Source organism: Microtus oregoni, unplaced genomic scaffold (genome assembly GCF_018167655.1).
Source record: "Microtus oregoni isolate MIOR12 unplaced genomic scaffold, Mior012 000010F_ref0000083, whole genome shotgun sequence".
NCBI lineage: Eukaryota > Metazoa > Chordata > Mammalia > Rodentia > Cricetidae > Microtus > Microtus oregoni.
The window spans coordinates 44,975,034-44,989,404 of NW_024543069.1; the positions used below are offsets into that span (position 1 = coordinate 44,975,034).

General features: G+C 45.0%; 1 protein-coding gene across 5 annotated transcripts in view; it reads right to left on the reverse strand.

The window, feature by feature from the left end:
- The window catches only part of Pld1 (phospholipase D1), a 216,052-nt gene that overhangs the window by 38,039 nt on the left and 163,642 nt on the right, over positions 1-14,371 (reverse strand). For all 5 annotated transcript variants that reach the window (XM_041658928.1, XM_041658929.1, XM_041658927.1 and 2 more), the window contains 2 exons: positions 3,829-3,942; positions 1,484-1,533 (listed from right to left, as the gene is read on the reverse strand). In XM_041658928.1, coding sequence (XP_041514862.1) covers positions 1,484-1,533; positions 3,829-3,942 — 164 coding nt within the window. The remainder of the gene's footprint in view (positions 1-1,483; positions 1,534-3,828; positions 3,943-14,371) is intronic.

A 14,371-nucleotide genomic window follows, 5' to 3' on the forward strand; every position in this document is an offset into this window, starting at 1 on the left:
TTCATCCAGTGACTGATGGAGGCAGAGGCAGAGACTCAAGGCCAAATACTGGGCCGAGCTTGGGGAGTTCTGCTGAGGAGAGGGAAGAGGGATTGTAGGATCAAGAGGGATAGGGACATTTGAGGAAAACCCACAGAAACAACTAGCCTGGCTCATGGGAACTCTGAACCAACAACCAGGGAGCCTACATGGGACAGGTGAGTAGCTTGGTCTATATGTGGGACTCAGGGCAATGGGAAAGGGGCTGTCCCCGGTGCTTTGGCTCTTGGGAACCTGTTCCTCAGGCTGGATTGCCTTGCCCACACTCATTGCAGGGGGAGATGCCTGGTCTTATGGCAGCTTGATATGCCATGCTGTGCTGATGCCCATGGGGGCTGACCCTTTCTGAGCAAACAGGCAGGAAGGGTGGGTTGATGAGGGAGTGAGGGGGATTCAGGAGAAAGTGGCGAGGCTATGGTCTGTATGTAAAATAAATGATTACATTTAAAAAAGAAAGTACTATGAGAATCCATGGCTTTCGCATGAATAGATGTGACAAATGCCTGCTGTCCTCACGCCTGTCTTCCTCATCTTTAAGACAGGGGTGACCCACACAGGGTTGTGGTAAGGGAGAGGCTGAGAATACACACAGACAGTCCTGTGACACTCCTCAGTTATCACCGGAATTCTAAAAATAAATAATAAAAATTGCAGAGATGTTTCCACTGTTTAGCGCCCATCAGCTCATGCACAGGTGTTTCCATTGTAACACTGGTTTGGGCAACTTAATGAGAGAGAGGGGTTTACCTCAGCTGAGCATTTTGTGAAGAGGCCTGTGTGACCAATGTTCTGTAAGCACACCGTGTGAGCAGTGCTCCGTAAGCACACCGCGAGAGCAGTGCTCCGTAAGCACACCGCGTGAGCAGTGCTCCGTAAGCACACCGGGTGAGCAGTGCTCCGTAAGCACACCGGGTGAACAGTGCTCCGTATGCACACCGCGAGCAGTGCTCCGTAAGCACACCGCGTGAGCAGTGTTCTGTAAGCACACCGCGTGAGCAGTGCTCTATAAGCAAGCACACCACGTGAACATTCGTGGATGCCATGGCAGTTAATTTGATGGTAATCTGAGGTATGAGTGAGAGGAGTTTTCTAGATTAAGTTAAAGTGGGAAGGTCTACTAAGTGTGAGCAGCACCATTCCATGAGAGGGGGTTCCAGACTGGACCAAAAGGACAAAGAGCACACCAGCATCGATCCTGTTGTGCTTCCTGACTGTGAATTCAACGTGACCACCCCTGCAGATACCGCCATGCCACCCCTACCAGGACGGATTGTACCTTCAAGCCATGAGCCTTCCCTGAGGCTGCTTTGTCAGATATTTCTCACAGTGACAAAAAAAAAAAAAAAACAGCTAATAACCCTGCCAGCTCATCTCATATCTCATCCTGTAATGTCCTGATGCTTCCTAGGAACAATCTCAGAAGAGGAGAAAGCACACTACTCACGCTCTGGCTTTAACTGTCCGAGGATGGAGTTCTCGCCTCTGCACATGGTTCTGAAAACATGGAAAGGCATAGTTACGGAGGGTCCGGCAACCACGTCTAACAGCAATGCCTGGGATGTAACCCTAACCCAAGCAAATGGGACAAGCACTCTCCTGAGACAACGCTGTGCCCATTTTCAGAAGTTAAAACCCCAGTAGGATTTTTTTTTGAATGTTACTGAAAAGACACAGTTATTTTGATGAGAGTCGATGCGAGCGCTATAAAACTGAGATCAGAGTTCAGAAAGAGAGATGGGCTGCGAATGAACTCTCCCTTAGAAAAATTGGTGACAGCAAAGATTTAGGAGTCTTCAAAAGAGCATTTATAAAATCATCCTACGTTCTGAGGTGAAAAGGGCAGACTCTTGTCAGAACATCAAGAAGTAAGCAGACTATTCTAAAGTCTAAATTTATTATAAAGTCTAAATTATTATTAAAATACAACCCTTAGACTGAGTTATTTCCATCAAGTCACAGCAAAAAACCTTTAACTGTAAAAAAAAAAAAAAAAGAAAAACAGGCTTGAAATAACCAGCTCTGCTGAAGAGTTCTGCCCCTCAAGACTGTTAAATATGGAGGCCTTTAAATAGTGGGAAAGCCAGGAGCCCTGAGACCGTCCCTCCCACAGAGCTATCACAGTCAGAGACAGGGAGACATTTTCTTCAGTGGTGTAGCCGTGGGAAGACACTCAAGATCCCACAAACCACCTGTCATGTAGGCTCCTACTGCACAGGACTCTAATGGATCTCACTGGAGAGAGGAGGGGGAGAGGAGGGGGGGAGAAAGGAGAGAGGAGAGGGGAGTGGGGAGAGAGAGAGATGGGGAGGAAGAGGGAAAGACTAGGGAACAAGGTAAGGGATGGCCTGAAGGAGAGGGGACCAAAGAGCCAATATGATTAAAATCGTAAGCCTGTAAGAAAATGTTATAATGAAAATTCATTTATTTATACTAATTACTATGAGTAATTAGTATTACTAATGAGTATATGCTAATAAAAACTTTAAAAATAAAGTAGAAAATATTTGAGCTGGATGCTTATGAAAGCGTGTATTAAAAAGGAAAAAACCAAAGTTCTATGTTCCATCTGTCTACTGTGTGAATGTAATTAAATTAGGAAGACTGCTGTTACCCAAGCCTACACCAGCAAATAGACATGTTTTTGCATAAGAAAAGGTTCCATTTGCTGAACAACAGCCAAACGTGCATTTCATCCAGCTGGTTCAAAAATCAAAAACAGTCATAGGAAATACAACTGACAAAATTCCAAAAGTAATATTTCAATTGCCACAAAAGCAGATAGCAAGCAATTAAACATCATGTTACCGACATGCTCAAAAAACGTTTTTGGCTATGTACTAAGTCCAAGTATGTAGAAGAAAGGTGGTCGCTGTAACCAGGTGAATTTAGCATTCAGCACCAATGCTTACTTCAAACCCTGGCAAATATACAGATACAAGCTGGAAGAGTCAGGGGAAAAAAAAAAAACCCAACTGTTGGGCATGGCGGTGCATGCCTTCATGCACCTACGTTCATCCCCAGCACTGCCAACAGGCATGGCAGCACACACTTATAATCACAGCACTCCGGAGGTATGGAAAGATCAGATGCTCAGAGCCATCCTCAGCCACAGCGAGTTCAAAGCCAGCCTGGGCCATGTGAGGCTTGATATCAAACACGACCACAATCCCACCCATTGGGGCCCTCAGACTGTGTTACCGGAATCAGCTGGGGTTCCCTGATGCCAAGCATGGGGCACATAACTCTCCACCCAAGTGTGACCAAGGCCCTGAGCCCTTCTCTCTTCGGTCTCATTAAAGTCTCATTCTTCCCTCCCACCCCGAAAAGGAAGACAAGAAAAGTGCGAAACTTCAAAAGAAATCTTCCGTTGTCATCTTCGCTCTGCCTGACTGGAGCCTGCAAAACATTTCTTATTTCAACTCTCCCTACTTACTGAAGAGAATAAAGGGATTGTGGCATAAAGATATTTTCCATTAATATTATGTATTGAAAATTAATATAAGAAGGCACCAGCTGGGCATTCAGGTGGCAGAGGTGGGGGTATCTCTGAAGTTCAAGGCCAGTCTTTTATTGCATAGCAAGCTCCTGGTGGCCGGGGCTACATAGTGAGAACCAGGAGGAGAGAGGGCGCATTTCATCATGTATGACTGTAACATTTGAATTTTAGCGCCTCGTAAAGACTAAGGTTTGAAAGTAAAATACTGATCAACTGTGCAGAAATCCTGAAGCTCCCTTCCAGGCTCCCATGCATGATGCAGAGATCAGAGCAGAGGGCTGGGGTTCGGGCACCTGTAGTTGAAGTGCATTATTGCCTGTAGTGCGTTCCCTCCACCTGTGGATATGTCCCCTTCGAATCCCGGCAGCAGCGGTATCACGATGTACACCCGGTATCTCTGGCCTTCCCTGCAAAACCACGTGCACAGAAACGCACAGAAGGAAAAACAAGGATCAGTTACACCACCAGTCAATCAGGTCCCAGGGCTTTCTAGACAACGTGAATCATTCCACACCACCTCCTGTGCTCAGCCTTCATGGCTCCTGGATCCCAGCTATCACTGTGGAGTGTCAAGCTGAGCGATAAACCCAGTTTGGCAGTAACGCGGGAATTGTGTCTGCTTTCTCTACTATACTCATAGTCCTTGGCAGGACAGAAGACAGTTTAAAATAAATCTTGCCGGTTCTTGCGGAAGAGGGTGTGGCTTTCAATAAGTTTAGGGAAAAAATGCTATCAACAATGTGTGTGTGTGTGTGTGTGTGTGAAATTTTAAGTCAGTTTCTATTTTATTTAAATATATGTTTCCATATGTATAGATATAGATAGACATATATAAAACAAATTTCAGCCATAGGGATTCAGTCCATAGCTTGGCAAGTTGTAGGCATTCCATTTACAACTGTGGGGTTCCCAGGGTCCCTGTCTTAGGAGCAAACACACAGGATTCAGTATACTTCCGCTAACAGAGCCCTTACCATTGTTTAGGAATCCTAGGGGTCCAGCCACAGGATATTACCAGGGATTCGTCAAGAATTCTAAGTGACTACTATTAACTTTTATTTTAATTTTTTAAACATTCACGTGTGTGTGTGTGTGTGTGTGTGTGTGTGTGTGTACAACTTGTGAGTCCTGGGGCTCAAACTCAGAATATCAGTCTAGGCAGCAAGCAAGCACCTTTACTGGCTAGGTCACCCCCGTGGCCCTTATTTTATTTTTAAAAATGTAATTGTTTTTATGGTGTGCATGAGTTGTAGCCACACACACACTACAGCCAATGTATGGAGATTAGAGGACAACTTTATGCAGTTGGTTCTCTCCTTACATCCTTACATGGGTTCCAGGACTAAACTAAGGTCACCAGGCTTGTTGGCAAGGTCCTTTTCCCACTGAGCCAGCCCCAGCCAGTTTTAGTTTTTAAATCCCCAGCATATATAGCGCAGTATCTCCAGGCCACCTTCCAAAGGATAACGATAGATACAACAAGCAGAAAATGAAGCTCTCTTTCGGGGTGTGCTCAGAAACCCAGACTGTTATGCTGATAGGCATTTATGACCTTTGACTCTGAAGTAGGACACTGCGGTAGACAAAGGTCATGATGAAGAACTGTTCAGTATAGAGTCAGGGGCAGCCCCTCTCATGATGCACGGTGTAAGTTTCACTTTTTGCAGCAGCTGTCCTTGGCCCCAGGTTGGAGAGCCCACAAGGCCGCATTTACTGTGAGAGTCCAGACTGTGATAGCCCCTGGCATTGTTTGTAGAACACACAGGAAGAAGAGAAAGCTTGGGAATGAATGTGGAAGCGTCACAGTGTGCAAAAAGTTGGCTTGAGTAGTTTTCACTGCTGGTTAATTTTCATCCGTTGTCCTGCTTAAACCTTTTATAACACTGAATTGTCAGAGTTTATCTTCTTAGGAACGGCAGAAGTGTCCTTACCGTGAGAACTTCCACTATTCTGATGGCTCAGATCTGACCACGGGGCCTGAATGTCTGTGTATTCACAGCAGTGTCTGCCAAGTGACTGTTGTCAGCTTGACTGGGCTGCCTTAGCCGGGCTGAGAAATGCATTAGAAGGAGGCTGCTGTAATGGCAAGGATTCCTCGCTAGATGGCAAACATAGTTTGGGTTGGGAAGAATACAGACATTGTGAACAGACCTGCTTGATTAGGAGAGAAGGCAAGGTCTTTAAATGGTAAACAGGAACCCGGGAAAAGAGCAGGAAGCCCTGAGCCATTTTTCCACAGCAGCATTTACAAACCCAGACACACACGCAAATAGACATTTAAGGACCAAGGAAGGCGCTATAAATAGTCTAAAGACTCCACTGCTTTTCTAGCTAAAATTATACTGTAGTGAGATCCCCACAATCATCCCAGCAATGCCCACCGTACCCCATCCAACCCTTGCTAATAAAATTTGGCTCCTCAGCTCCTAGCCCAGGACGGACTTCACTTCTAGGTCACCTACATCTATGAAACTTCCTGACACAGCGGTCAGAACCGGGTCACACTGGTCTCTTCCTTCCCACAGACGGTGGCCATGGGCTCTGGGCCTCAAGGCCCAGGCTGAGGGCTGACCTGCTACAACACAAGGGTCCATGTCCACATACCTTTCTATTTTAGGGAGCGTTCAGTATAGGACCCACATTCTCAGTGACTACTGTTGGCTGCTGAGGGTGGGGTCAGGTTAGAAGAATGTTTCAATGAAGAATAAGTCAAGCTGTACTTGATGTTTTTTCTTTAATTACGTTTAACTTGAATTTTCATTATGGTAAATATATGATATGAAAATTGGGCATTTGGCCACTGTAAGTATATGATTCTTCATTATTAATTGTGTTCATAATTTTATGCGACGACTATCTTCCCTGTTCAGTGTTTTTCATCATCTTCATCTCCCTGGTGATCTCTGGGAACTTTCTGTTTTCATGACTTGCCTGTATGGATTTTGCATATAAGTGTCCTTTGGGTCTAACTTGTTTTCTTAGCATAGTACCCTCAAGGTCCATCCACAGGACAGCACGTGTCAGTGGCCCTTCCCCCTTGTGGCTGGACAGTATTCTGTGTTGCACGTACACTTTGGTTTGTCTTTGCCTTGTGGCTATTGGGAATAAAGCTGCTATCAGCATTGCATTATTAGACAAAGCATGGTGGTACACGCCTTTAATCCCAACACTCAGAGGCAGGCCCACACCTGGGCGTTCCAGGCTGCACTGGTCTACATAGTGAGTTCTAGGCTACTAGTGCAAACAGAATAAAGACCCACCTCAAAAAAAAAAAAAAAAACCCACCAAAACAAAAAGAAAGTCAGTCTTGGCACATAAAGTCCATTTGACTTGTTTTCAGTCCTTTTTGGATATGCACGCGAGAATGGAAATATTGAGTCATATGGTTATTCTCTGTTTAGTACTCCAAGGAACCAAAAACTAAATCAGACTTTCCAGTGAGTAACACCGTGTAAAACCTAAGAGGATTACACAGATAAAACAACAAAACCTTTCCCCTACTTTTGCCCCCACTCAGTGACCTCCGTGGGCCTGTGGACGCAGTCCTGGTGAAGGCTTTTCTGAATGTTGTTGTTTTACCATTCAACAGTCAACCTCACCCCTTCAATGAGAGCCCAGCAGGGGCATGGCCGTCCGCTGCATACCTGACCCTTACTGTTTAAGTCGCACTCTATTGGCAGGAATCTAAATTGTTTCTGACTTAGTAAAAAGTATGTGAAAGTATTACATATGTTGTGCAACACAAATCCCTCCGATGCAAAGATTCCAGTCTGTCTGGAAACACGGCGCCCCCAGAGGCCTGCAGCCAGCACGGAAGGAAGGATTCCCTCACATGCGAAAACACGGCGCCCCCCAGAGGCCAGCAGCCAGCACGGAAGGAGTCCCTCACATGTGGAATGACTACTGCTTTAAAGCCATTGAGAGCTGGTGGGCAACAGGCCGTGAGTAAGGACCTGTCAAGCAGGCGATTGCTTCACCCACTTGAGTTAAGATATCATTTTATAAAATTCCCATCTTCAAGAGTCTGGTTAAAATGAGTTTTTCCTTTAAAATTCATGAACTCTTACGGCAATGTGACATATAAGGGCTAAACACTGGAAAGCAATGTTCAGCCATAGGAAGACAACTAAGTTACCTTATCACTGCGAGAACCACTCAAGGGCAAAATCGTTCAGGTACCAGGTTTAAAATGGCCCCAAGCAAACCAGTTAGACAATGTAAACATGGCAGCTAATCTTGAAATGCCCAATCTACCCTCTTACATGTGCTTTGTGCCTGGAACTGTGAAGCAGGCGTTGGTATTAAGGTGGCAAGGCAGAAAGGAGCCCTGGCACAAGATGGGCACTTTCAGAAGGAGGGGGCTGGACGAAGACCTTAAGAGCTGAGGCAGGGGATTAAGAAGTAAGAAAAGGGCCTGGGGAGATGGTTCAGGGGTTAGGGATGTGCACTACTCCTCTAGAGGAGTTGGGGCTCCAGCACCCAAGTCAGATGGAGGCTCACAGCAGCCTGTAACTCTAGTTCCAGAGGATCCTATACCTTACACCCTCTTCTGGACCCTGCAGGAACTGCACTCATGTACAAATCCCTACAGAGAGACACACACGCTACATAAAAATAGGTCTTGCTGGACCGTGGTGCTCACTACTTCAATCTCAGCACTCAGGAGGCAGAGGCAGATGTATCTGAGTTTGAGGCCAGCCTGGTCTACAGAGTGAGTCCCAGGACAGCCAGAGCTACACAGAGAAACCCTGCCCCCCCCCAAAAAAAGTAGGTCTTTTTTAAAAAATTAAAAATGAAAGAAGTAAGAGTAAGCTAATGAAAACAGTTCATCTGTTCTGAGCAAATTTCCAGAGGAAACAGTGCAGGCCCCAGCCACTTCCATTTTATTTATTTTATATGATTCTTTTTACATTTATTTGTGTGTTTGTACGTTTTCATGTGTGTGAGAATGCATTTGCATGTATCTACATATGTGTATGGAAGCCAGAAGTCATTGTTGGGAACAGGTGTCATTGTTTGGAACCTTGTCCACCTGTCTTTTGAGCCAGGGTGTCTCATGGGCCTGGAGCTTGTCAAATGGCCTTGGTAGTCAGTGATTTCCAGGGGTTCAGCTGTCTCTGCGGGTTAGAAGCTTGTACTCTCATGCCCAGCCTTTTGCTGTAGGTTTGGGATTAAACTTAGTCTCCATGCTTGTCAATCTACTGTTTACTAACTGAGCTCTCTCCGGCCCATGGGTGTGGGCTATGGAAGATAACTATTCTAAGGCTATTGCTGTAAATCTGTTTGCACCTTTAAAAGCAGAGTAGTGGCCGCAAGGAGGTGGCAGTCTCTCTAGTCCCCTCCAGTTCTTTCCAATGAGACCCTTGCCCTCTTTAACCCTTCCTCCCTGGTGCCTGAGCCCTTCAGTTAGAAGCTGTTAGCTCACAGCTGTGTCTCAGGAACTTAGCAAAGCCCCAGGGAGACTCAGCATGCTTCTGTAGCCATGAGCAGTTGGGGCAGGAGGTTTGTTACTGAACTGAGAGGCACTGAGGATAGGAACTGTGTCACAAATGGGAGTAATTGCAGCTGGGGCTCCTCAGGACCTTTTACAGAGGGACTGTTAGTTTGTGGTGGGGTCAGTCATGCTGGACTTAGATCTGCTGCCTCTTGGAAGTTCAGGACATAACCCTTTGAATTTCATGTTTGAGTTTAATATGCAATAAATCTTCCCCCACCCCCTTATTTGTGGATGAGGGAACTGACTAAAATCTAGCAGCCTGCTAGAAATATTCACATGATCTAACGCTGATCTTTATCAACTCTGTGAGAGATCGTGTAAGCTGGGATAGATCGCTAGACCCAAACACACAAAGCAGCAAACTTTGAAACGTAAGAAGGTTGGGTTAGCCCAGCATACCTGAGTTCAACTTTACCCCAGGCTTGATAACATTTGAAAAGACATATCCTCCAAAAGAGACCCCACACAGTCACTTATTAAGCCCAACTGTTCTCCACCAACCCCACCCTAGTCAGGACACAAAGTCAGGCTCAAAATGATTGCTGGCTCCAGCCTTAAGCTCCTTTTTATATCTAGATGCTGAGAAGACCATAAGATTGTTTGGAATAAAATAAAGGCAATAAAATGATCTCAAACGAAACTTCTGCCAGGGTTTGTTGTCATCCGTGCCCTGATGTAACCTCTTCTCTAAAAATGTTGTAGGGCTTGGAAAATAACCCACAGGGGGGAAAAAGAGGAAGGAAGGAAGAAAGAAAGAAAGAAAGAAAGAAAGAAAGAAAGAAAAAGAAAGCTAGCAATTGTCATACTGAAAATGTTTTCCCTTCTTTTTCTGATAACTGCAGCTTTAATCCCTCAGCACACCACTTCTGCACCCAGTCTGGCATGCCTTTTGACAGCACAAAATTACAGGATATAAAAATTGTAGGGTAGAGATAGCATCTAACTGAAAGAAACTTTAGCCACCAAATGCTTTAAAAACAAAATATTTGTATGGTTTAAATAAATAGTTTTCTTGGCTTTTTTTGAAATCTTAACTATTAAAACTATCTGTTCCCTTAGAGACAAGGGACGATCGTAAGCTTGGTGCTGAGGAGCAGAAACTAAAGGCCTAGGACCCAGATTCTTATCACTGGACCAAACACTGACAAAAGCTACTTAAGAGAGTGTCTTAGACACTGAGTTTCTATTGCTTGTGGAGAGACACCATGGCCATGGCAACTCCTTTAAAGGAAAACAGTGAATTGAGGTGGTAGTTAACAGTTCAGGGATTCAGTCCATTATCATCATGGCAGGGAGCATGGCAGCGTGCAGACAGACATGGTGTTGGCTGCATCTTGTTCAGAAAGAAAGCCACTGGGTAGTATACTGAGCATATTTGAGACTTCTAAGCCTGCCTGCACAGTGACAGTCTTCCTCCAAAAAGACTACATCTACTCCAACCAGGCCACACCTCCTAACAGTGCCACTCCCTTATAAGGTTATAGGGTTAATTACCTTCAAACTACCACAGGAAGCAACTTATTTTTGCTTACAGTATGACGATACACAGTCCATCATGGTGGGGAGGACATGGTGGCAGAAATCTAAGCTATTGGTCACATTGCCTCTTCAATCAGAAAGCAGAATGAACAGGAAGCAGAGCCACGTTATAAAACTCCAAGCCCTGAGTTGGGGGTGTGACTCACGTGGCAGAATGCTTACTCAGCATGCATAAAGCCTTGGTTGGATTCTTAGCCCTGCATAAATCAGGTCTGGTATCACATGAAAAATTCCACCCAAGACTTGAGGGGTGGAAGGAAGATCAGAAATTCAAGGTCATCCTTGGCTAACCCAGTGAGATCAAGGTCATCAACCTTGACTACAAAAAGCTGTCTCAAACCACCAGCCCCACCACCACATTATCTCTTACACACAGTGGCCCACTGCCTCCAGGGAGATTCTGCCTCTAAAGGACCCACAACCCAAAACAACACCATGGGTAGCTGTCCACGTGTTCAGACATACAAGCCTATGGGAGACATTTCACAGCTCCTGCTGACAGGCTTTGGGTCCCGCTTCCCCATGGGTAGGCTTGTGTGAGTTACTTAGTCTCAGATGCCTTCTCTCTAGGGTGAGGCATTACGTATCCGGCCCCACAAAGTTGAAGACTGAACAAAGCAATCCATGAAAAGCACCTACCAGAAGAACTGAAAAATGGCCCTTAACAGTTTAATTAAAATTAAAGTTACAGCTTTTGTATCACCCAAGGAAGACAGGGCAGACAGCAGCTGACACAAGGCACAGCCAGACTGAATGGAGAGGACAGTGCCGGCAAGCTCCTCCCATCTTATGATGTCATCTCAAGGAGAAACCCAGGCAAGACGTCCGGTGGGTGAGGATGCTGGATGCCAAGCCTGACAACCTGAGCTCAACACCAAAACCCATGTGGTGGAAGGAGAGAACTGACTCTCAAAAGTTGTCCTCTTATCTCATCTCTACATATGTACTGTGGCATGTGTGTAACTTCACACAAACACACACACAGACACACAAATAAATAAACACATAAATACATAAATGCAATAAAAGCTTTTTAAAAAGAGAAATTGAAAAATCAATTGGAAAGAGAGATCTGCTATGGTCCCGGCAGGTTCTCCAAAAGCAGAACAAAGTTGTGAGCCAGTGGCTGAAAACAAAAGGAGTTTTTTTTTTTAATTAAAAATATTGGGTTTTTTTTCAAAGCAAGTTTAGTTCTATAGTAATGCACCTAACAATTTAAAATAGGGATAATTAAACTCGTTTTAGCTGGACTCTTTGTTCCTAGTACAGATAAGAATTTTGATTTAGCGGTATGAATTTTTATACTCTTGATTTAGAGTGTGTAGTGTATTTCCAGATGACGATGGCCCTGGAATGCTATAATGATTTCACCTTAACTGGTGCTTCGTCACCAAAATGACACCATAAACATTCATATAGATGCTTCATTGTTCTCTTTGTTGGTGAAGAAACAGCATTAGAAAAACACAGAGCAACAGACTGCAAAGGTCACGTGTGTCCCCGGACAGCTGGCCCCAAGGATACTAGAGTTCATGACTGGTCACTGCTCACAGCAGCCTTTTATTTGCCTGTGCCAACTTCCCCAGGTGTAAGAACCACCTGGGATGGAAAACAATTTTTAAAAACCGTGTATTTTTAAAGCAGCTTCATGGTGCAGTTTCGATGCCATCCCGTTCTAACAGACGCATGAAGTCAACTGCCACTGTCACTGTGCATCAGGTTTCTGGTGACAACCACGTGAGATGCACGCTCTCATCGCCTGGCTGTCTACCAAGGCAGGGAAATTTCGCATATCAAAATTGGCAGACCCGAGATGGTCCCCAGAACCCATTCACTCATGACACACAACACCCTAAAGGGTTTCTGTCTAGATCAGTTGGCATTGTTCTTTCCCTTGGGTTACCCGGTCGTGGTGTGACAGACATGATTTGAAATAGAGAGCCATGACTTATCCTGCCTGCCCAGACACATTCAAATTGTCAAAGGTATGTTTCAAGTACGGTGGGAGACAGGTTGAGGTATTAGAGCAGACATGTTGTTCCCCTGGCTCCTCCTTGTTTACTGTGGAATGAACTTGGGTGTGGGACTCCAGGTCATAGAACACAGCACGGAGACCAGGCAGAGTCCTGTTTCTGGGGAGAATGTTGGCTGTGGGAAAGGAAGTAAATGGCTCTGGGGAGCTGGGATGAGGTTCCGTTCCAGCGCTGGCAGAGGGAGCTGGCACCTGGGGGACTTCCATCTACCCAAGGTGGGAGGGCCCTGGCCAAGGGCCCACATTCCTCTGTCAGACCTGGCAGTCGGCTGTCACTTCCCTGACCTTGCTTTATACTCCTGTCTTGTCCTCCTCCGGCCACTGAACTAGACCTGCTGCAAAGAATGTGTCTTTGGCAAGGGAGATCTATGAAGGAAGAGAAAGAGCAAGCAAGGCCCAGGCCACTACTACTGAGCGAAACAAAAGGCAGCTTGCAAATGGGGCTTTGTCTTCTGCCTGGACCTTGTCTAGGAAAACCAACCCACAGACTTCAAATTATTAAGTAAAATAAAGCGGTGCAATCTGAGACACACTGCCTTCCACACTCCTAAGATTCCCTTCACCTTCTGGATCCACTCACAGGATTGCTGGGAAATGTGGAAGGAGAAAATATCATGAATTCCTTCCCGCTCTAAAATACTAGAACTTTGGGAATATTCCAGCTCTTTAGGTGCAAACTGAAATTACAGAAGACATGGTCTTGGGCTGCAGTGACAGCTCATCCAGGGAGGTCCTTGTCCTGTAGGCATGGCAGCCTGTCCCATCAATCCCCAGAGTTCATAGCTTCAAAAAGCTAGATATGAGTGTATATGACTTTAATTCCGTGGACACAGAAGCATCTTTGAGGCTGACTGGCCACCTAGCTTGTTGATTTTGTGACGTTTAGACTAGTGAGAGACTATCTCAAAAGGAAGGGAGGGACGGAGGGAGGGAGGGAGGAAAGAAGAAGAAAAAGGGATTGGTAGATAGATAGATAGATAGATAGATAGAAGATAGATAGATAGATAGATAGATGGATAGATAGATAAAAAGATCATGTTGACCTGTTTTGTTTTGTTGTTTTTTTGGAGACAGAGTCTCTGCATAATCTGGTTGGCCTGGAACTATGTAGACCAGACTAGCCTTGAACTCACAGAGATCTGCTTTCCTCTGGTGGGATTAAAGGCTTGTACCACCATCCCTGGCTTAATTTAAATGTTTTATTTAAATATCAGTCTTGATTTTTTTTTAACTTAAATCTTTCTCTTGGACAATCAGTTGAGGTCTTTTGCCTTCCCAACTTGGTTTGGAGTACTGACAACAATGGGTCACATTCTCAAGCATTTCTGACGTGAATACTTACATTTTCAACAGTAATCAGTCTTGTCTAGTGATAGCCCATAGCACCTGAGGAATGGGAGTTGAAGCTATCCTCTGGTCTACACACACACACATACATACACACACATACATATACACACACACACACATACATATACACACATACATACACACATACATACACACATACATACACACATACATACACACACATACACACACATATACACACACGCGCACACACATACACACACATACAGACACACACGCACACATATATACACACGCGCACACACATACACATACATACACACACGCACACATATATACACACACGCACACATACATACACACATACATACATACACACACATATACATACACACATGCACACATACACACACATACATACATACACACATACATACACACATATACATACACACAT